General features: G+C 42.0%; 2 protein-coding genes across 3 annotated transcripts in view; one reads left to right on the forward strand and one right to left on the reverse strand.

Moving 5' to 3' along the window:
* Positions 1 to 4709: 4709 nt before the first annotated feature.
* Positions 4710 to 20362, forward strand: LOC311226530 (XK-related protein 8-like; the record flags this gene model as incomplete). The annotated part of the gene is made up of 4 exons (XM_084311950.1): positions 4710 to 5014; positions 5445 to 5628; positions 13626 to 13967; positions 20315 to 20362. 4 exons carry the CDS (start codon positions 4710 to 4712, stop codon positions 20360 to 20362), a joined length of 879 nt encoding a protein of 292 aa, XP_084168076.1.
* The window catches only part of eya3 (EYA transcriptional coactivator and phosphatase 3), a 56876-nt gene continuing 53698 nt past the window's right edge, over positions 18578 to 21755 (reverse strand). For both annotated transcript variants that reach the window (XM_084313140.1, XM_084313139.1), the window contains exon 18: positions 18578 to 21477. In XM_084313140.1, the coding sequence (XP_084169266.1) occupies positions 21397 to 21477 (81 nt within the window). In that variant the 3' untranslated portion in view covers positions 18578 to 21396. The remainder of the gene's footprint in view (positions 21478 to 21755) is intronic.

Below are 21755 nucleotides of genomic sequence, written 5' to 3' on the forward strand. Positions count from 1 at the left end.
TGCATTTTCTCCATCATCCCCTGAAACATGTCCACCATACGGCTAAGAAGCCTCTCCTCCGACTGCTGGAGATTCTGAGCGACAACTGCCGTAGAGGTGGGGCGTGGGACATGGCAGATCTCTCCTTGAACTGGGACAGAACCAGGAGAGGGGTAAGGAGTATGACACTCCTGGTGTTGGGCTTGAAGAGAGAGAGAGATAGGACTCTGGGTGTGGCACTGCTCAGGTACTGACAAACTGGCTGGTGATGAGCTATACTGCTCATGGAGGACAGTGGTGGTGTGACTCTTTAACTGCACAGCCCCACTAACTCTGCTGCTAGCCCTCAACTCCCTTTGGTAATCATCAATCCTCATCTGCACATCTCGTGAGGTCCATTCATGGATTGGCTTACATTTCAGAGTGTAGGATAACTCTGGGTCAGGACAATGTTTCACAAACACGAGCACCACCTCATCACTCATGTTCCCTGCTTGCTTGCCCTGTCTGCCCAGACCCTCAATAGCTAGGTCTGCTGCCTTGTTCAATCTAATCCAGTAATCGACTGGGTTTTCTCTGAGTTTGGGCAGGGTGGCATAGAAGTCCGAAAGAGGGAGACATGAGGATGCATCACTGAAGTACTGAAGGAGGATATTGTAAATCAGCCCAGGGTCTCTATTGGCATCAAGTGATGGATCACTACGTAGGCCGATCCTCACAACATCTCTAGCTTTACCCCTTAACCGACTCTGAATTTCCTCAGCCTGCTCAAGCATAGGTATCGCCTGTTTCCTGAGATGAGACTTAGTCATGTCAATCCACTCCTGAACTGAACACTTATCAGAACCGTCACCTCTGAATGTCTGGGGTTCTCTGTCTGGCCTAACCTGAACTGTCACATGTGGGGCTTCCTGCCTGATAGCTTATCCTGATGTGAAGTATTCTGGGGATCGCCACTCATGTTTATTACACCAGATGACATCAACTTTGCGACTATAGACTCACCAATCTGGGCACCTAACTGCCCTACCATGTCTGTGAGGTGGTTCATAGCATCAGCATCACTACTAGGTGTAGAAGTGTGAGGACCCTCCCCCATGACCTGCCCAACAGGAGCACAACCTGGGCTCTGACTCAACCCTGTACCCCTACCGCTGTCAGCCATGGACCGGGAATGCCCCACCCCCCTATCAAACTTCCTGGTGACATCGCTGTCGCCAGCATAGCCACTAAAGCCAAACCTCTTCCCATCGATAGGACTGGACTGGCAAAAGTATCCACCCTATCGTCATCAACTCCCCCCTCAGACATTGTAAGTACTTGCGTTGTGTTAAATTACGGAATACCAAATGAAAAAAAATAAAAATAAAAATAAAGAAAAAGAAAATTATAATCAAAATAATAATTATAAATATATTTTTTCTTTCTTTTTAACAAAACAAAACAAAAATAATCGTCACTCTATGTATGGGAGTGAAAACACTTCGCTCTGACCAATATACTAGTTACAGATCTGACCACACACTGATCTTGTACACAATTCTGGACAGCCACACAGCATCCACGGCGATCGGCGTCGAGCTGATCTTGAAGATCCAGAAGGTCACGGCACCAGTGTAACGGTTGTCATCTGGTCAGAGATTGAAGAGACGGAACTGCTTTCGACTGTTTATTGCCTATAAAAGACATGAAATAAAAACAGCTGTAGTGTTTTCCTGGTCACTGTACATCTGGTAGACCTCGAGCAGACGGGTACAACACTGCTCTTTTATAATGTCTCAATGACACAGTATTTATAAAAGTACATGTATTTTACATTCTCATAACAATTCAAATAACAAACCCACTACTCCCCAATACACAGTATCATACCACTAATTTGCAAGTCTATAAACCAAATTGGTAAACTTGCCTGACCTGCTGGACATAGCAGGAAGTGCATCAGTAGATTTCCAACAATATAATGATGTCGAAAATAACATGTTTGCATTACATATGAAGCCACATACCTATAAAAGACATGAAATAAAAACAGCTGTAGTGTTTTCCTGGTCACTGTACATCTGGTAGACCTGCATGTATAACATAAAATGGTACATTAGCCTTCCTTCTCAAGATTATTGTTACAAAGAAAGTATTCGCGCCATAACACGTTTCTCCAGTTCTTAACATTTGTAAAACGCAACACACACATAGGACCAATACCAGCGGTCAAACCAACACAGCTATCATTACATTATGTAATACAGTGAGCGTTATGCACTAGGTTATTACAGTTTAATGTTTAGACAAATTCTAACCAGAGAAAGTAGTGAAATAGCAGAGCTACACTTCAATGGGGAACCTACCTCGAGCAGACGGGTACAACCATAGATATCTATATATATCTATGGGTACAACACTGCTGAGTAGGTACGGTGTCCCCACAGGGACATGCAGCGCGATATACAATGACCTCAACACGTCACCAGGTGGCTCCCAAAACAAATACGGTATGATGTTTCTCAATTTAGATAAAATTCACATGCAAACAAATATAATTTCTAACTCTGTTACACAAGCAAAACTGTACATTGGAATATTGACAAGACCATACTTGGTAATTTACTGTACATTGGAGGGGGTTGTGTTAGGACATTTATAGGGGCCAGTTTCGAATTGCAGTCTCCCGTAGGTGTTTTTTGAGAGTGTTTTTGAAAGTGGGTAGTGATTCACATTCCTTTACAGCTTTGGGTAGGGCGTTCCACATTGATGTGGCATAATTGCGAAACGTGTTTAGCCCCTTGTTTGAGCTGAATCTGGGTTTGTGGAGCTCCCTCTGGTGTTGTGATCGTGGTATTCACTGACCTTTGGGAAGTATTTTGACATGTACCTGGGTACCTTGGTCGTGTAGTGTATCTTGTAGACCAGGCCCATTGCAAGTTGCTGTACTCTGTCGTCTACTCTAAGCCATCCTAGGTTGTCAAAGTGGGCAGGGGTGAGGTGGGTTCTAGGAGTAAGGTCAAGCAGTAGTCTGACCAGTTTGTTTTGAGATGTTTGTAATTTTGTTTTTAGCGCCTTTGAGGTGCTTTGGTTGATTGATTGATTGATTGATTGATTGAAAACTTTATTAACAGATTGCAGAATGGGTACAGTACAGTACAGCTCAATAAATACAATTGTTTTTTTTTATCCACTTTTTCTCCCATTTTCTATATTTTCTCCCATCCCAATTTCGTATCATCCAATTCAACCCTCCCCTGTCACGAACGCTGTTTCTTGCCTCCCACAAGCCGGCTGCAATGTGGACTAAGTCATACATAGCACAAGTCCCCTCCGGTACTTGAGGTAACAGCAGTCGCATCTTTTCACCTGCGCAGCTCGATCTCTCAGTGGCGAGGAGTAACGCGTGGGAGGCTCACGCTGCCCCCGACACTTCCTGATTCTACTGCGCAGGCGCACCAACCGACCTGTAGGAGTCGCTGTCCACAACGCCCGATCCACACCCATCAGTTTCCCACCCCCTAATACGGCCAATGTGTATTAGTATGAACGACCAGCTAAACTGAAAGCAATGTGGAGCGCTGGGCTCGAACAGGCAAGCCCAGCGTCTCCGCATTCGTGGGGAGCGCCTTGCCCACTACGCCACGTAGCCGCCCAATACATACAATTGTTAAGGGGATGCAGACCAGAGAAAGACTTTCGTCTTGTTTACATCAGGGTCCCCCATTTTCAATTCATCGTAACATATATGACATACATGACATACAGATAGACAGTACTGCTACATCTATACATTTATGACATACCAGATTTGCAAATACAGTACTGTTTGTGATACCAAAAGAGTCCAGAAAAAAAAGTATATACATTTGACGTAGAAACTGTACATTGGATTGGGTAGGTGGGGGGGGGGGACTGTACATTGGAGGTGGTTGGGTGGGTGGGGGGGGGTTGGGTAGGAGTCGGGTGGGTGGGGTACACTGTACAACTGTACAAACAAAACTGTACATTGGAATATTGACAAGACCATACTTGGTAATTTACTGTACATTGGAGGGGGTTGTGTTCGGACATTTACAGTGGCCAGTTTCGAATTGCAGTCTCCCTTAGGTGTTTTTTGAGAGTGTTTTTGAAAGTGGGTAGTGATTCACATTCCTTTACAGCTTTGGGTAGGGCGTTCCACATTGATGTGGCATAATTGCGAAACGTGTTTAGTCCCTTGTTTGAGCCGGTACCATGAGGTGCAAGCATAGTCGTAGTACCCTTGAATGAGTGCTCCTGCCAAAGTCTTCAGGGTATTCTTGTTTACCAGTGAGGAGATCCGGTACAAGAATCGAGTTCGTTGGTTGACTTTTTTTATTACATTGGATGCCATTTTGTCACAGGAAAGATTTGCCTCTAGGATGGAACCCAGGTAGGTAATATCTTCTTTCCTTGTGACAATATTGTCACCCACTGTAACTGAGAAGCCGTCGGTCTTGCTGAGTTTGTTATTTGAACCGAAGAGAATGGACTCTGTTTTGCCCATGTGTAATGATAGTTTGTTATCAGCGAGCCATATGCAGATTTTGCCTAGTTCTGAGCTGAGGGTTTTTTAGAGCCCTATCAAGAAGGGGTGTGTCATGCAAAGTTCAAATGGCTGAGCCTGTTTACCCACATTTTATGTAACTTAAACCGTAGTCTAGAGATACCAGTAGTGGTTAGTTTAGTGAGAAAAGTTTGTTTGGAATTTTAGGCCTACATGCACCATGTCGGACAACCCTCCTGTTACCTACTCTCCTGTGGACTCCACGTTTACTTGTGTGGGTCTGCTGTTATTTCTGGGTGACATTGTGCTGGACGCATGGGCGATTGTGTCTTTCTACCAAGAAGAGGCCTACGTATGCATGTGGCTCCTATTGTTGTTCCCGATCGGCTCCTCCGTCATCGGACAGGTCTACAGTTGGCTGTGGTATAGCGATGATGACTACAAGACACAGTCCACAGTGGAGAGTTGTCTGAGCCCGGTCTCACTCAAGACTCTCCATGTGTTTCAAATGGGAGTCTTCCTCAGGTCGGTACGCTTTGTTTACTTTCTATTGGCATCATGTGCTCACAGTAAGTTCAAGTTTAGTTTTATTAACACATGAGATTGTGCTTCATACAGTAAAAAAAAAGTATAATAAAGAATAAAGAGTAGTGTAATAACAAAGCCAACTAACGCGTAATTTCATATCTTTCGATTATTTACATTGTTTTCATCCATACTATAGTTTAAAGACATGCAATTACGTAACTAGCGGTCGAGCAGCATAATTTATTTTTATTTATTCGTACATGGAATGAATTACCACAGTCCAACAGTACATATTCATTATAATGAATATGAATAACGATGGGATTTCTTCTTGTACTGCACCATCTTCTCAAAAGAAATTGGTGTGTGTGTATTGCTTTGTATACCTTTGAAGAAAAGTACTAAGACTCGTGACGTTTCCTCCTAGGTATGTCGATGTCGTGGTGCGTAAACTCTTCACAAAGAAGCTGCACGACCTGGGTGTCGTGGCGTCCTGCCGGGACTCCATGAGCCGGGACTATGACCTTAGTTTGCTGCGGCTCATAGAGAACTTCACAGAGAGCGCCCCACAGTTGGTTCTGGTCCTCACCGTCATTATCCAGAGAGGCGAGGTGGAGCTTTTTACATGTATGTATTACCGGTACGCCTCAAAACGACATTGTGTTTGTGTAGTCAAGGAGGTTAAAAGGAGTTCACAGGCTGTCAGATCCTTTATAGCACATGTGTAGTTTAGGCCCTATCAGTACATATTTAGAAATGTGGACGTATACTATTCCAAAGCCACAATTTAATATTCCACAGGGTCACTTTACCAAAAAAGAATGCTTTATTTTGTACATAATCTCACACATCCCACCAGTGATGTCATCAGCGACATAATGTCCCGGACATTGAATCCTTGTGCTGTATTAAGTACAGCACCATGAAATGATGTAGAGGAAAAAATAGCAATACCTTGTCTTATAGGGACTGCTACCATATAATTTCATCAAGCTGTAATTAACAATACAAGGATTCAATGTCCCCGACGATGACATTACTGGTGACCATATTCAAACTCTTTTACTCAATAAATTTCAAACTACAGTCAGGTCCATACATATTTTGACATTGTCACAATTTTCAGAATTTTGGCTCTGTACACCACAATGGATTTTAAATTAAACAAGTAAGTGCAGACTTTAAAGGTGAACTATCTTACTATTTCTTACACTATTTGGGCAATTTTACACAATTCCTGTGAGTCTATGGAACACATCTGTAAGGTTTATTAAAAAAAAAAAAGTATTGTTTTGTATTTCTAATCAAGTAGCCTACTCTAGAGCATTTTCTGCACTTCCAGATTCCAAGCTGTTTTTGGCTCCGCCCATACTCGCAATGCGCTTTGAGTGACAGTCACCCACAGTCTACACTGGCTTTGGGGGGAGAGATAGAGAGGGAGACTAATTAATTTCACCACGGGACAATGCATTGGTAACTTGTTTCAAATGACAATATATACCCCCGTGAATATTATTGCACGGATCGGAATACGCGTGGGAGCATGCGCTATGATATTTTGCAACAGGTTGGCGGTGATACAAGCGAGTGCTGTGATACGAGAGAGAGCGAGAGTGAGAACGAGCAAGTGAGAGAGAGAGATGCTCCGAGAGCACGCGTGTTTCCCCCCACACACACGCAATCGCGAGTGTGTGTAAATGCTCCGAGACGAGTCGCACCGTATGAGAGCCTCTCTCTCCCTCTCTCTATCTGTCTGTCTCTCTCTCTCTCCCTCTCTTTTTGAGGAAGTGACAGGGAAACCGCTTTGCATTATTTCCACTTGCTCCGGTGTTGAGCAAATTGTTGATTGTGGGCGGTGGCTACAACCACAGAAGGAGCTGAGGTATGCAGATCAGAATCCTTACACGTCACAGGTACGCTAAATTCAGAATGGCTTAGTTCACTGGGGGAGGACCGTGTCTCATCTGAACTGGAGAAATGCGCAAAAATTTGAATTTGACACATAGACAGTGTTGGTACAACCCCACATTGCTAGAAAACAATGCTAAACACTGGAAAATGCCATTTATAAGATAGTTCCCCTTTAACCTTTAATTTGAGGTTACTGTATTTACATCCCAATCAGGTGAACAGTGTAGGAATTACAACAATTTATACACATGCACCCCCCTTTTTAAGGGACCAAAAGTAATTGGACAAACTAACAATCCATAAATAAAATGGTCACTTTTAATACTTGGTTGCAACTCCTTTGCAGTCGATAACAGCCTGAAGTCTGGAACCCATATACTACATCACCAGACACTGGGTTTTGTCCCTGGTGACTGTCTTCAGTTTCTGCTGGTTCTTGGGGCATTTTCCCTTACATTTTGTCTTCAGCAAGTGAAATGCATGCTCAATTGAATTCAGGTCAGGTGATTGACTTGGCCATTGCATAACATTCCACTTCTTTGCCTTAAAAAACTTGTTGGTTGCTTTCACAGTATGCTTTGGGTCATCTGCACTATGAAGCACCATCCAATTAGTTCTGAAGCATTTGGCTGAATATGAGCAGATCATATTACCCGAAACACTTCAGAATTCATCCTGCTGCAATTGTCAGCAGTCACATCATCAATAAATACAAGGGAACCAGCTCCATTGGCAGCCATAACACTACCACCACCATGCTTCACTGATGAGGTGGTATGCTTTCGATCATGAGCAGTTCCTTTCCTTCTCCATACTCTTCTCTTCCCATCATGCTGGTACAAGTTGATCTTTGTCTCAGCTGTCCCTAAAGTGTTGTTCCAGAACTGTACATGCTTTTTTTCTTTAGATACTTTATTATTATAATTTTCTTTTACTAACTCTACTTTGACACAGAAATGTCTTTTGGTGTTGCTGAGCTCATCATTGGGTTCTTTCTTTTTGAGAATGTACCAAACAGTTCGATTCTATCTATTCGATCTATCATTAGAACCTTTAGCACAATATATAAGACAATCCCAATCCATACAACCAATCGTAATATAGGGCACACAACATAAAATTAGTTTATATGCGGACGACGTAATACTGTTCATGCAAAACCCCAACACCACACTGCCTCATCTGCTCAAGTTGATTGAGAACTTTGGTGATTTATCGGGATTCAAGATAAATTGGCCGAAGTCGGCTTTCCTTCCACTTAACACCCCTGCAAAAAAAGATATAACCCTCCCAGGAGAGATACCTATGGTAAAACATTTTAGATGCTTGGGAGTGGAAATATTCCCCACCATAAGACAAACGGTGAAGCACAATTACACAATAATCCAAAACAAAATCAAAGACGACCTTGATAGGTGGGCAAAACTTAAAAACTCAGTACAGGCACGGATATCAATAGTTAAGATGGACGTACTACCTAGAATCAACTTCTTCAGTTCAATGCTACCGTTACCCCCTCCAGAGGGTTACTGGAAAAGATTACACTCCTCCACATACAAATTTATTTGGAATAACAAACCACCACGTATAAAAAGATCCACCGCACAGAGAAATAAAGCATGGCATTTCCAGATTTTTTCCACTATTTTAAGGCGTACACATTAAGACCATTGACAACATGGTTTGATCCCCAAGCATTAGTATCCTGGAGAAAATTAGAAGAAAACATAGTAGCCCCACATAGACTGAAGGACATAGCATACACTAAACTACCAATCAAGCATTGTGAACAGAAATTTGGCCCCATAATTAATCATGCGATCCGGATATGGCGTGAAACACAAAAAAAATATCCTAACCCACATAAATGGCACAATCATACTCCCTTATTCAATAACAATGCACTCTTGATTGAAAAACAACCTATAAGATTCCCTATATGGGAAAAGCAAGGCATACACTCATTAGGGGATGTTTTTAACAAACAGGGTTTTTGTAGTTATGGAGAAATATGCAAAAAATGTAATCTCACCAAGTCCACATGGCTTTTTTACATACAGTTACGGCTATGTTTGAAGTCTCACGGTGTTCCATTAGACATACCAATTGAACATCACAGATACCACAAATTCTTCTATGAAAGAGAGACATCGAGAGGTTTTGTTTCAGATTTTTATCATCAATTACTAACGTCCTCGTATGAAACCCTCCAACTAGACTCTGTCTGGAGGAGGGATATACCAGACCTGGAAAGTGACTTTGATTGGCAAGAAGCCTGGGCAAATGTCCGACTTACATCAAGGAACCCGGACCATCAACAAATCAATCTTAACTATATTCACAGGACATACTTGACTCCTATAAGACTGAACAGAATGGGTCTTAAACAAGACTCCAAATGCTCCCAATGTACAAATGGGGATGAAGGGACATTTATGCACATGTACTGGGACTGCCCACCAGTTAAGATATACTGGAAAGATGTGACCCAACAATTATCAAAACTCTTATCTTGGAATATACCTGTACACCCCTCTGTATTACTATTGAATGATGTTTTTGAGTTTGCAGTACATCCACAGCTAAAGAGATTGGTTTTATCGGGTATCACAGTAGCTAAAAAGCTGATCGCATCACGCTGGTTTCAACCGGAAAAAATGTGCCGGAAAGTTTGGTTTCTTACATATCTCGATGTGATTTATCAAGAAATATCTACAGCAAGAATTCTGGGTCTCAATGAATCCAAAATGACAATGTGGTTAGAAGTGGTGGAGAGAATAAAAGCTAGCTTATAATGGTAGTGTCTGGTTAGGAGCGAGGGATAATGGAGGTACTATCCAAAGAGGGGTCCGGGAGGGGGGGGTTCGAGCTGGAGCATATGTGTAGGTTTTTAGATAACAGGTATTAGGGGTATATCCTGTATAAGACATTGGTATAAATGGTAATTTCGTTGGATATACACTGTGTATTAATGCTTGTGTATCTTATCGTGTGTTGTCATGTTTGTTTATATGTGTGTTTAAAAAATAATAAAAAAATAAAATACAAACAGTTGATTTGACCACACCTAATGTTTTTCTTATCTCTCTCGTGGGTTTTATTTAGTTTTTGGCTTGCTTCACTGATAGTACCGGATCTCCTCTCTGGTAAACAAGAATACCCTGAAGACTCTTAGGAGCACCCATTCAAGGGTACTACGACTATGCTTGCACCTCATGGTACCAAAGCACCTCAAAGGCGCTAAAAACAAAATTACAAACATCACAAAACAAACTGGTCAGACTACTGCTTGACCTTACTCCTAGAACCCACCTCACCCCTGCCCACTTTGACAACCTAGAATGGCTTAGAGTAGACAACAGAGTACAGCAACTTGAAATGGGCCTGATCTACAAGATACACTACACCACTAAGGTACCCATATACATGTCAAAATACTTCCCAAAGGTCAGTGAATACCATGAACACAACACCAGAGGGAGCTCCACAAATCATGTTAAACCCAGATTCGGCTCAAACAAGGGACTAAACACGTTTAGCAATTATGCAACAACAATGTAGAATGCCCTACCCACAGCTGTAAAGGAATGTGAATCACTACCCACCTTCAAAACCTCTCTAAAAGAGCACCTACGGGAGACTGCAATTCAAAACAGGCCAAACCCCACCCCCTTCAATGTACAGTTTCTTCCCCCTCAAATGTATACTCTCAAATGTATATAATGTATATACTCTCTTTTTAGAAACTCTTGTCTATTAATCAGAGTTTCCAACGCCAGGGTATATATGACAGGCGTTGTACTCTTAAACAGTACTGTATATTTGTAGATCTGGTATGTCATAAATGTCTGGATGTAACAGTACTGTCTATCTGTATGTCATATTATGTTATGATGAATTGAAAATGGGGGACCCTGATGTAAACAAGATGAAAGTCTTTCTCTGGTCTGCATCCCCTTAACAATTGTGTGTATTGAGCCATACTGTATTGTACCCATTCTGCAATCTGTTTGATTGATTGAAAATCTACAATTTTCAATCAATCAATCAATTGTCCAATTACTTTTGGTCCCTTAAAAAGGAGGAGGCATATATAGGCAAAACCTGATTTGGATGTAAATACTCTCAAATTAAAGCACTTAAAGCGCATCTTGATTGTTTAATTTCAAATCCAGTGTTGTGGTGTAGCCTACCGAGCCAAAATTGAGAACAATTTCCAAATATTTATGGACTGTAATTAATGTGTCCAAAACCTTTTAGAATTTTTCATGCAAAATAAATCAGCAGTTTTTTTGGTGAAGTGCCCCTTTTAATGTTACCTTGCTGTGAAAGGACTACTACTTTGTGTTGTAATGTAATGATTAATGGTCTAGTTTTTCAACGTCTGTGGCACGATACTAGGCTGAGAGTTTTCATACGGAAGATGTCAGAACAGTGTCATAAGTTAAAGCTCAATGGGTTATCCAGATATTTTTTTTTACATTGAAATGTCCTGACCTCTCTGTGGTCTAATGCATGTCAGCAGGTAACAAACATGAGCCGTTATCAGCCTAGTATCGTGCCACAGAAGTTAATATTGTGGGAAAACTAGACCATTAATCATGAAATTACAACTGCCACAACGCTACAAAAAGTAGTAGTAATTTCACAGCAAGGTCATTGACCACTGAGTGATCAATCTATGGACGCCATAACAAACCACAGTAGCTTGGGTACTGCGTCCGTCCAAATTCCAAAGCCACGATAGGGACTAGGTGCAGCTAGAACTAGTCTGTGGCGCGCTACCCCTTTGCTTTGGCACCACAATATTGCCCGTGTCCCATAGACCACTGCAACACTTCCGGTATTCTGAAATCATGGGAGAGAGAGAGCGGGGGGAGAAAATGAATGAATGTGGATGAGAGCCTTGCCATTAAGTGGTTGTAGCTACGGCTGTGGGGGTGAGACATGATCCAATAGACGTTTATACGCCCGAGTGTCCTGAACATGGAGAGACCAATCCCAAGTTGATCGGCACTTTCTCGGCTGAGCTATAGTCACTTTTCCACACCTATTCCCGTACTCTGCATGCACAGATTGATAAACCTAGATCTCTGGACAATCCAGAGAGACTCCGTGGGCAATCTGTGCATGCAGAGTTCGGGAGTAGGTGCGGAAAAGTGACTATAGACTATACTATAGTGACTATTAGTCTTTGTTTAGGGAAGGAAATCGAGATCACTGAAAAGCCAATCAAGTTTATGCCATTTTGGAGCTAGAAAGTAACCACAGATTGTACTATACATACTGTAGGAGCATCTCCTAGGTTTAACATGGGCTCACTTTGCCTCACACAATTTGTAACGCAAGAAGCCAATTTAATGGTGGATTCTTGTACCGGATTTGAAAATGGGGGACCCTGATGTAAACAAGACGAAAGTCTTTCTCTGGTCTGCATCCCCTTAACAATTGTATGTATTGAGCTGTACTGTACTGTACCCATTCTGCAATCTGTTAATAAAGTTTTCAATCAATCAATCAATCTCTCTTCTCCTCAGTGTTAAAGGCAGCCGGTTCAGCATCGGCCATCACCTATGGCAGTGCTTCTCAAACTTTTTCTGTCAGGCCCCCCTTTGGCGGACCAAAATATTTTGGGCCCCCCCCCCCTCGCCCCAACAAAATAGTCATGAAATGGGCCATGTTTAAATTTATTGAAATAACACCAATATCGTGACCTTTCAAATTGTGCAACCACTTTACAACTGTGCAATTGTGCAACAACATAACAATACAGTCCAATACACACTCAAAGACTGTGCTTTTTTTTTTTTTTTTTTTTTTTAATAGAGACATCTTGTAACATTGCAATACAATTCAATGGACACTCAAGACTGCTTTTTCAAAAATAGAGACATCTTGTAACATTGCAATACAATTCAAGGACACTGCTTTAAAAAAATATAGATAGAAAACTGTGAAAAACGTGTGAAAAAACTTGTGAAAGAACTTTGCAATTTGTGCAAAAAAAGAGAAAATGTAAGTAAATTATGTGAGTCATCACAGCATTAGTGGCTGCAATGAGCGAGACCCCCTTGATGAGCGCCTGTAGCCCCCTCCTTTTCCCTGCCATGGCCTGCGCACCGTCAGAGCAAAAGCCCACACATAGGAAATAAGCAAACAGTCTTTATTGCTGTCAGTCTTTGACAAGGCAACACGCATGTCATCCTCAAGGCTCAACTTGGCCCTATATTTTGTTTTCAGAGCCGTCATTGATGAACAGCCAGCTTCACACAGATACTGTATGTGGTGCTGAATGGTATCAACACCTTAACTGCTGCATCATGAGATACTTGGTACTCAGCACCACACTCTGAAACTAGCTCTCCAGGTGGTATCAGATGAGATTTCAAAGAGTTCTTCCAAGAGTTTGGATGGAGATGTGTCGGGAAGCTTTGTCTCAATGTTGTCTGTAAAGGTTTTTTTTATCCAGAGTAACTTGGTGATCCTTTTCTGTGTTTTATTAAATAATGATTTTCAGATTTTGAGAAATGGTATTTTCATGGAGAACAGTGCAGCTGCAACAGATAGCACTTTAGTGATCATTTTCTGTAATCCCCAAAAAAAAAAAAAAAAAAAAAAAAAAAAAAATCTCAAGGCCCCCCCTGTCATGCCTCTGCGCCCCCCACTTTGAGAAACACTGGCCTATGGTATGACTCAGTACTATGGCATCCTGAGCTCCTACGTGAAGAAGCAGGCGATCTTCGTTCGTTCGTCGTTGGTCTTCCTCTGGAACCTGCTGCTGAACGCCGCCCACATTGCCGCCCTCAGTCTTTTCGCCTCCGTCCTGCCCCGTGTCATCTTTGCCCACTTCATGTGTTCCTGGATGATCCTGTTCTTCGTCGCCTGGCAGTTGCAGACAGACTTCATGGATAGCGTGGGTGGAGAGTGGCTCTACCGGGCCACCGTAGGCCTTATCTGGTATTTCAGCTGGTTCACCGCGGTGCATGGACGGACGAGGTACTGGTCTATGCTGTACCACGCCGGGATGATGCTGGATCTGGTGCTGCTGTGTGGTCTGTGGTGTTGGCAAGGCCAGATTAAGACTTCAGAGGCCCCTGGGCCAGATTCTTGTGGAGGCCCCCCCACACACATGTGCACGCACAGTGGCGTTTTTATATGTCACTTTAAAAAATATATAGAATACCGTAATTCCTCTAATAGTAACCCCGGCTTGTATTTGTTTCAACTGTAGTGGATACCAGGCTTGTATTAGGAGGAGGCATGTATAAGAGAGAGGCCTATATTTCAAATTTTCGTATCTCTTTTATTTTTTTTACTGAATGAATGAATGAAAACTTTATTTAACAGATTGCAGAATGGGTACAATACAGTACGGCTCAATACACACAATTGTTAAGGCAGGGGATGCAGACCTGAGAAAGACGTTTGTCTTGTTTACATCAGGGTCCCCCATTTTCAATTCATATAGACATTTATGACATACACAACATACATGACATTTATGGCATAGGGACATATAGGTATTTAGTACTAGTACTAGTGTGTAGTGTGGAGGCCCCTAGTCGCGTTATTTCTAAACCTAGCCGCATTTCTGGCAAGACGCTCTCTGATTGGCCGATGCCTGTTTCTACACTGGTTAAGCTTAGGCACTCTTTCGAAGTTGGTTAAGGTTAGAGTTTGTCTTAGAGCATGGCGATAGAACGCCAGGTAGTTTGCAGGCTGTTTGACGAGGAAATGGGCAAAGACACAGCTCGTCACGCGATTGGGCAAACATGTCAGTGGCCAATCAGAGAGCGTCAGTCAGTGCCAATCATTCAGTGTCACAGTATGACATCGATCTCCAAAATAAGAAAAAAAAAATTAAATGTGGGGTGACGAGGGGCCCCCAAAAATGTTTAAAATAAAAGTTAAAAAAAATAAACAAATATTTGGGGCCTCTAGTGACGAGGGGCCTCCAAAAGAAAAGAAAATTAAAGTTAAAAAAAAAAAAAAAAAATGTGGGGCATCTAGTGACCTCCAAAAAAATTAAAAATTAAAAATAATTTTTTTTTTTTTTTTTTTGGAGGCCCCTCATCACTCGAGGCCCACGGGCCGCGGCCCGGTCGGTAATCCGGCCCTGGGTGTTGGCGGATCTACTGTGAACTGCCGCAGCCCCACTACACCTTTATAGTTAGTTCTGTAATCATTGCAGTCTGTTATCGGTGTTGCATGTAAAGAAATGTATTACAGGTTATATCATCCAAAGATGATGAAAGATCCAAAGTGTGAAGCGGTTAAGAGTTTGGACGTGCCAGTCGAACAGGATACTGAGATGTCAATGTTTGAAAGGGACTGTATAGAGAATACAAGAATGAAGAAGTTGTCGGATAACTTTTACTCCTGACCCGCATCACTTGACAGCCTCGAGACACAAAGGGGAAGATGAAGGTGACTGTGAGTCATACAGGCTTGTGTGGATAGAGATGCTTGAAATGTTTGGCGCTTTGTGCAGCTTTTTGACAAGAACGATGTGAAGCATGCCAAGCTAATTCAGGCAGTCAACTGGAGTGCCAAGTAGGACATGGCTTTATATAGTCCTGTTTGTAATGAATCACTCCTTGACGCCAAAATAAAATGTTTACCTTCATTCTCAAATAAAATTCTTATTTCAATACAGGAGTTGTAGTGCTATTTTTGGAAGTGAGGGAGCACACAATCAATCAATAAAATGTATTTGTATAGCACATTTAAAACATGACACTTGTCAACCGACATGCTTTACAGTGGGTCACGTAGCAAAACAAATTGAAAGTACTCCTAAAGTATAAATAAACAGAAAATAAACAACCAACAGACAAACAAAGAAACAGAACAACAACACACCAAAACAAACAAGGCAAGAGTCAAGAGTGAGTCAGGGAAGGCTAAGGAATATAGGTGAGTTTTGAGCTTATATTAAAAGACTCGATGGAGGGGGTAGATTTGATGGACGTGGGGATGCTGTTCCAGAGGTCAGGGGCTGCGATAGCAAAAGCACGCCGCCCCCCCCCCCCCCCCCCCCTAGCCCCCCCCCCCCCCCCTAGACTTGAAGTTGGACCTACGGGTGGTTAGGAGACCCTTATCAGCAGATCTGAGGGCCCTGATGTTGGTATAGGGGGTGAGGTCTGATAAAAGGGGGCCTTACCATTAAGAGCTTTGTAGACGAATAGGAGAACTTTGAATTCTATCCTGTAGTGTAATGAAGGGAGGCAAGAACAGGGGTAATATGAGCTCTCTTCCAAGTACTGTGGGGTAACTGTAGGCGGGCTATGGTCGACTTATTAAGCCCCAGGTACAGGGAGTTACAGTAATCTAGTCGTGAAGATATGAAGGCGTGAATGACTCAAGGTCTGAGGGGGAGAGTATGGCCATGATCCTAGCTGTGGACCGAAGCTGGAAAAAACACTGAACTAGGGCAGACAGGTTACCCAGGCTGCTGGCGATAACACTGGTTTGGTTTGGGGGGCCGAAAAGGAGGATTTCACATTTAGAATAATTGAGTTGTAGGAAATGTTGTGCCATCCAGCATTTGATGTCATAGACAGGATCGGAGGCTATCAAGACTGGACTTGTCATTGGGTTTCATGGGGAGATAGACCCGAGTGTCGTCCCGCATAACAATGGAAGGAGATAGTGTTTTTGAATGACTAAACCAAGGGGCAGCATATACAGAGAAAATAGAATAGGGCCAAGGATGGAGCCTTGTGGGACCCTGCAGGAGAGAGGCAGAGGAGCCATTTCCGATGTTGACAGAAGTAGGAGGTGAACCGCACAGTTCCTACATTTGGTTTATTATTTGAAAATACAAAGTGGGGGAGTGCCACTCCCCCGCCCCTTCACTATACACCCGCTGACAGAATTTTACAGGAGACTAATGCTAAGGAATGTATCGCAAAGAATTTTCTGACAAAACTGGTCAGATTGATGCAGTCAATTTCCATCGTCAAGAAATTGAGTCAGAGGAGCAGGTTATTATTTAGTCTGGTTTCAGTGTGGTTTCCCACCACCAGTTGACCAGTCAGTCCATCTTATTTTACTTATATTTTTACAAACCCTTCCGTTCATGAACTGGTTCTGTTCCGTTTACAGTAATGTATGAACATCTAAATGCATACTGTAGAGTCAGTAACTGTCATTTTCAAACGTTTTATTTATTTACATTGTCATGAGTGTTCTCAGCACAGGAAAACCTTTTACAGAACCATTGCTCAGGTCCCAGACAGCGAGTGTGGAGAAATAATACTAATTTAATTACATGATCACTGAATGTTCAGATAATGTGGACAGGATCACACTCAAGCCAGATACATATCTACCATGATGCTATGTGCCTTCAAAGGTCCTTGACAATGAGATGAAACATGAAAAAAAAAAGCAAACACAGCATTTTGAAAAATAACTAAGTTTTTGGCATTAAAAAAGGTTTAAATGAAAGCATACACTAAAATATTGCAAGATCATATTTTTTGATAGCCAATGGCGTACTTCAAAACAAACTGGCATGCAGACAAAAAACAATATAACAAAAGCCAACACTAAACGGACAAGTACGTACAGAGAGAAAAATCTAGATAAAATTGTATATGGTCTGACATTGACTATGCAAAGGAAACGGGAGTCGATTCAGAATCCCATTTCCCTCTATTTAGGTAGCACAGCATGAAATGATTAACTAAAAGTATAATGTTACCTAGAGTAGGATTGCTTGCTATGTACATTTCAGTATAAGTAGATCTAAACAGCAGTCAGCGTACCATGTGTTCCTGATTTGATTGTCTCTAAGCGATAGAAGCGTTTCACAGCAACAAAGGGGTGCCATGCGATAGAAGCATTTCACAGCAACAAAAGGATGCCATTTAATTTCCCAAAGGAGATTCGATTACTGGATACAGCTATGATTGTTGAGAGATGAGATTTCACTGGTAAATGTTAGAAAAAGTATTACAGTATAGACAGGACAGATGATGAATATGCCTGTCATTTAAGTTACTGAAGCGTTACACCAAGTCTCTGCAACAGACAAAGTAGTTAAAAAAAATAAGAAAAAGTAAAATAACACTTCAGATGAAGCATGTAACAATAATATGATAATGCATTAAACACATCTTAAGTATTTCCCTTAGAGATTATGTATACATATGACGGTTAAAAGGCACAATATAAATATGTACAGATACTCAAGAAAGACAAAACATAAACAAAGAAAACACATTCTTAATGGTCAAGCTGCATGTGTGTAAAATGCGATATCTTCAGGCTCAGTATTGTTCATCATCGTCGTAATCTCACACAGACCAGGGGAAGTCGACCCTCAAGCTTTGTTGGCCAGCTACATCAGGAAAAAAACTAAACAAATCCCTTTGAAATACAGTTAAAAATAACAAACCACTAACTCAATGTATTGCACAGTCATCCCTCATGTCCCCCCAGTATTACATAATGACAAGGGTGTGGATTGCAATGTGACAGACGGATGATGCTGGGTTTTAAGGAAAACCACAGGTGTGTATGTGTGTGTGCACGTGTGTGTCAGCTGCAGCTGACTTTGGGGCGGTAGTTGTCTCGCACAATAAAGAGGATCCCAAAGTGCCCCCCCCCCCCCAGCTTTTAAACCAAAACGTATCATGCGATTCAAAAGCGGCCAATTATATGACGTTGAAAATGCCTCTTTGGAAATTACTCTTTGGGATTTTTGTAGCAACCCATCTTAAAAATCAGAACATGCCTATGTATAAATGCAAAGGAATGCAATTCTACAAGTGGCCTACAGAGGATTTCGGGCTGTCCTCATGAAACACTTGAGTCACCTAAAGGCAGTGATACATTACAACAGATTTTTGACCCCCTCTCTCACTTTGCTGCCTGTTGCTGGAAGCAATTCCCATCTTAACATTGCTCAAAGGAAATGTCACACCACCCTAATAGTTATAAGTTTTGTCAACTACTCCCAACAGCTGATTTCATCAATTACTGGGATGTATCTCCATACATGATCTTCCTGATAATGAAGGCAATCATGCAAAATCATCCCTTTAAATGTTTTGAGTGTGTGCTTATTTGTCGAGTATTGGTTGCAATGTGAGGGGATGCGCTTACAAATGTCCAGTAGATAACATGTACAACACATACCAAACGAATAATAAAAACAAATCAAATAGAATGTCTTTGTCGACCGAAACCCTAATGAATAGATGATTCGACTCCAAGAAATATGATGAGTTGAAGAAACACTCAACATCTTATATGAAACATTAAGTAGGTGTATTTGTTACCAGGACCACCTCGTCGCCACAGCATCATCATCTCTATTCACATGTTCCATTATCTGACAACATTAAGAGTCCTGGTACCCAACTAGGACACAAAACCATTGTACTTAATACAATACGTATACATTGTGCGATTTTTACATTTTCACTTAAAACACTTTAAAATGCTTTATCGATAAAACGGATCCTTATGTGGAATTAAAGGACACTTAGGGCTGTGCTCTGAGGAACAGTTCTAACCCCAACAACAGGGTGTCTCAATATACACATAATAGACTTGGATTATGCTCAGGAAACTGTGCACTGCCTTGCTACCTTTTCCAAACACCATACATTTACAGAAAGGCCGGTTTTGGCTTTACCTTGAGGCTTACTTTAAACAGCCTCTGATCCTCGCCATGAAAAAAAAAAAAAAAAAAAAAAAAGTGTTGATTAGTCAATAGTGTCTGACCACAGATCAGACTTGTATATAAAAAGTGACACAGGAGTCTGTTGCAACACAGTGAAGAGGTCTGGGGCAGCTGACTGACTTGACAGGTCAGGAGGGATGTCTCATGGTGAATGAGAACACTAGCAGTACCTCGGAGGGGAATTTACACTTCAAAAACAACCACCTGCTGCTTCTTTCTTTTTGCCAAATAGATCTGCACTTTCCTCCGGGTGCTGCGCTGCACACACACCTGTTCTGTCGCGCTTTCACTTCCTCCAAGCAGACACTACGGCTGCTTCACACCTACCATTCACGTCTACATCCTTCAACAGTGTGGAGGAGCAGCGTTCTACCCCTGAACTACCAAAATGTTCAGAATAAGGCTGCATATGCATAGAAAGAGAGGATGTTGGCTCAATTTATATTCAAACTCTTATTTTGGAGGCAGTACAAATAAGAAGTCTTCTTTGTGCTGGCTCCAAAATAATTTAGCAAACATCCCTCCTTCTGGTTCCAGAATAAATGTTTGGATACAACTGAGCAAACCCGCTTTCCCTCTTTCTATGCGTGTGCTTCCCTGCATGGAGCGTGTTGTGCTGCTCGGCCGGGGGGGGGCGAAACACTTTAGTATTCCTGAATAACTGAATTTGTTATTCATATATCTTGTAGACACAGTCCCCTGCAGGGGGGAAGCAGGAGTATCAAGTCAACAGCTGAAGGAGATCGAAGCACCGTTTGTTTCAGAGCACAGACTTCTATTTTGAAGTATAAATTCCTTCCTCAACAAGTGAATATAGGCTACAAAGTACATCATGGAGGCAAATCAAAAATATGATTATCCAATACCCCACCCCTCAAAGGATCACTGACCTCATCAATCAAGTTGATTCAGTAACTTGATGATTTGCATACAGAACTGTAAAAATTATATAATCAATGCTTTCAAGCTTTGGAAATGAGTGCAAAACAACCTTATCCAAAAAAGATTTTCATTTAGTTGTGATATTAACCCTTTCACTAGCACGCTACAAAGGGTTAACCCTTTCACTAGCACACTACAGAAGGTTAACCTTTCACTACCACACTACAGACAGTTAACCCTTTCACTAGCACACTACAGAAGGTTAACCTTTCACTACCACACTACAGACGGTCTGTAACCTGTAGTGTGCTAGTGAAAGGGTTAACCTTCTGTAGTGTGGTAGTGAACGGGTTAAGCTTTCCTTCGTGAAGAATCATCAAAGGAAAGCTACTGGAACAACCAAATCAGAGCATTACCAGGGCGGCCATTTTGGTGAAGTCCCTTAGGTTGATTCTATTCAGAAAGGGACAGAGCAACCAGTGGCACAGTGTCAGCCTCTGGAGACAGAGAGAGAGAGAAAGAGAAAGAGAGAAACAGAGGGGTCGGGTGTGTCGTCACTTCCGTGCCTCCAGTCAGTGCCGGTTTCAGCCTTTAGGGAGGTTAGCTGCCATAGGGGTGGGGGTGTTGGGTGTGAAGAGCCTCCATCCAGTCCGCTTCCCACCACCACTACCAAACCAGAAGAGTCCACTTCAGTCCATTACCAATCACACAGGGAGTCAGGAGTCACCAGTGAGAGTAGGCGCGCATGTGTGTGTAATATGTGTGTGTCAGTGTGTGTGTCATAGGTGTTGTGGAGGAAGACCTAGCATCGCTCCACATGCCAGCAGAAAGATCACAGCCGTTTCCCTTTTATTTATTTTTTAGTGTGCGACATCCAGTCCGCTCCGCTCTACAAGAAGTCCAGTTCCAGGGCTTGGTGCAGAGACACCAGGTCTCCGTGGGTTGAGATCCGCCAAAAAGGCATGTTGTGCTACAAGGGACAAACAACCAGAATGGGCTCCAGAAACTTTGACCAAACACCTTTTAACTACTGCAAAACAGGCATGTACTGAATGTCACCTTTTTGTAAAACCTATTATTGATATTGAATGATGTTTTTCAATTTCAATTTCAATATTTGCAACGTTGTATATTACGTCACCATGTTTGGTCTATAGGAATACCTATGTTACAATCAAAGTTTTGAATTATTCGATATAGCCCTACTGGGCATACAATTCTCTTCATTCACTTTGCCACCATCATTAT

The sequence above is a fragment of the Notolepis coatsorum genome (genome assembly GCF_963971535.1).
Source record: "Notolepis coatsorum genome assembly, chromosome: 4".
Classification (NCBI taxonomy): Eukaryota; Metazoa; Chordata; class Actinopteri; order Aulopiformes; family Paralepididae; genus Notolepis; species Notolepis coatsorum.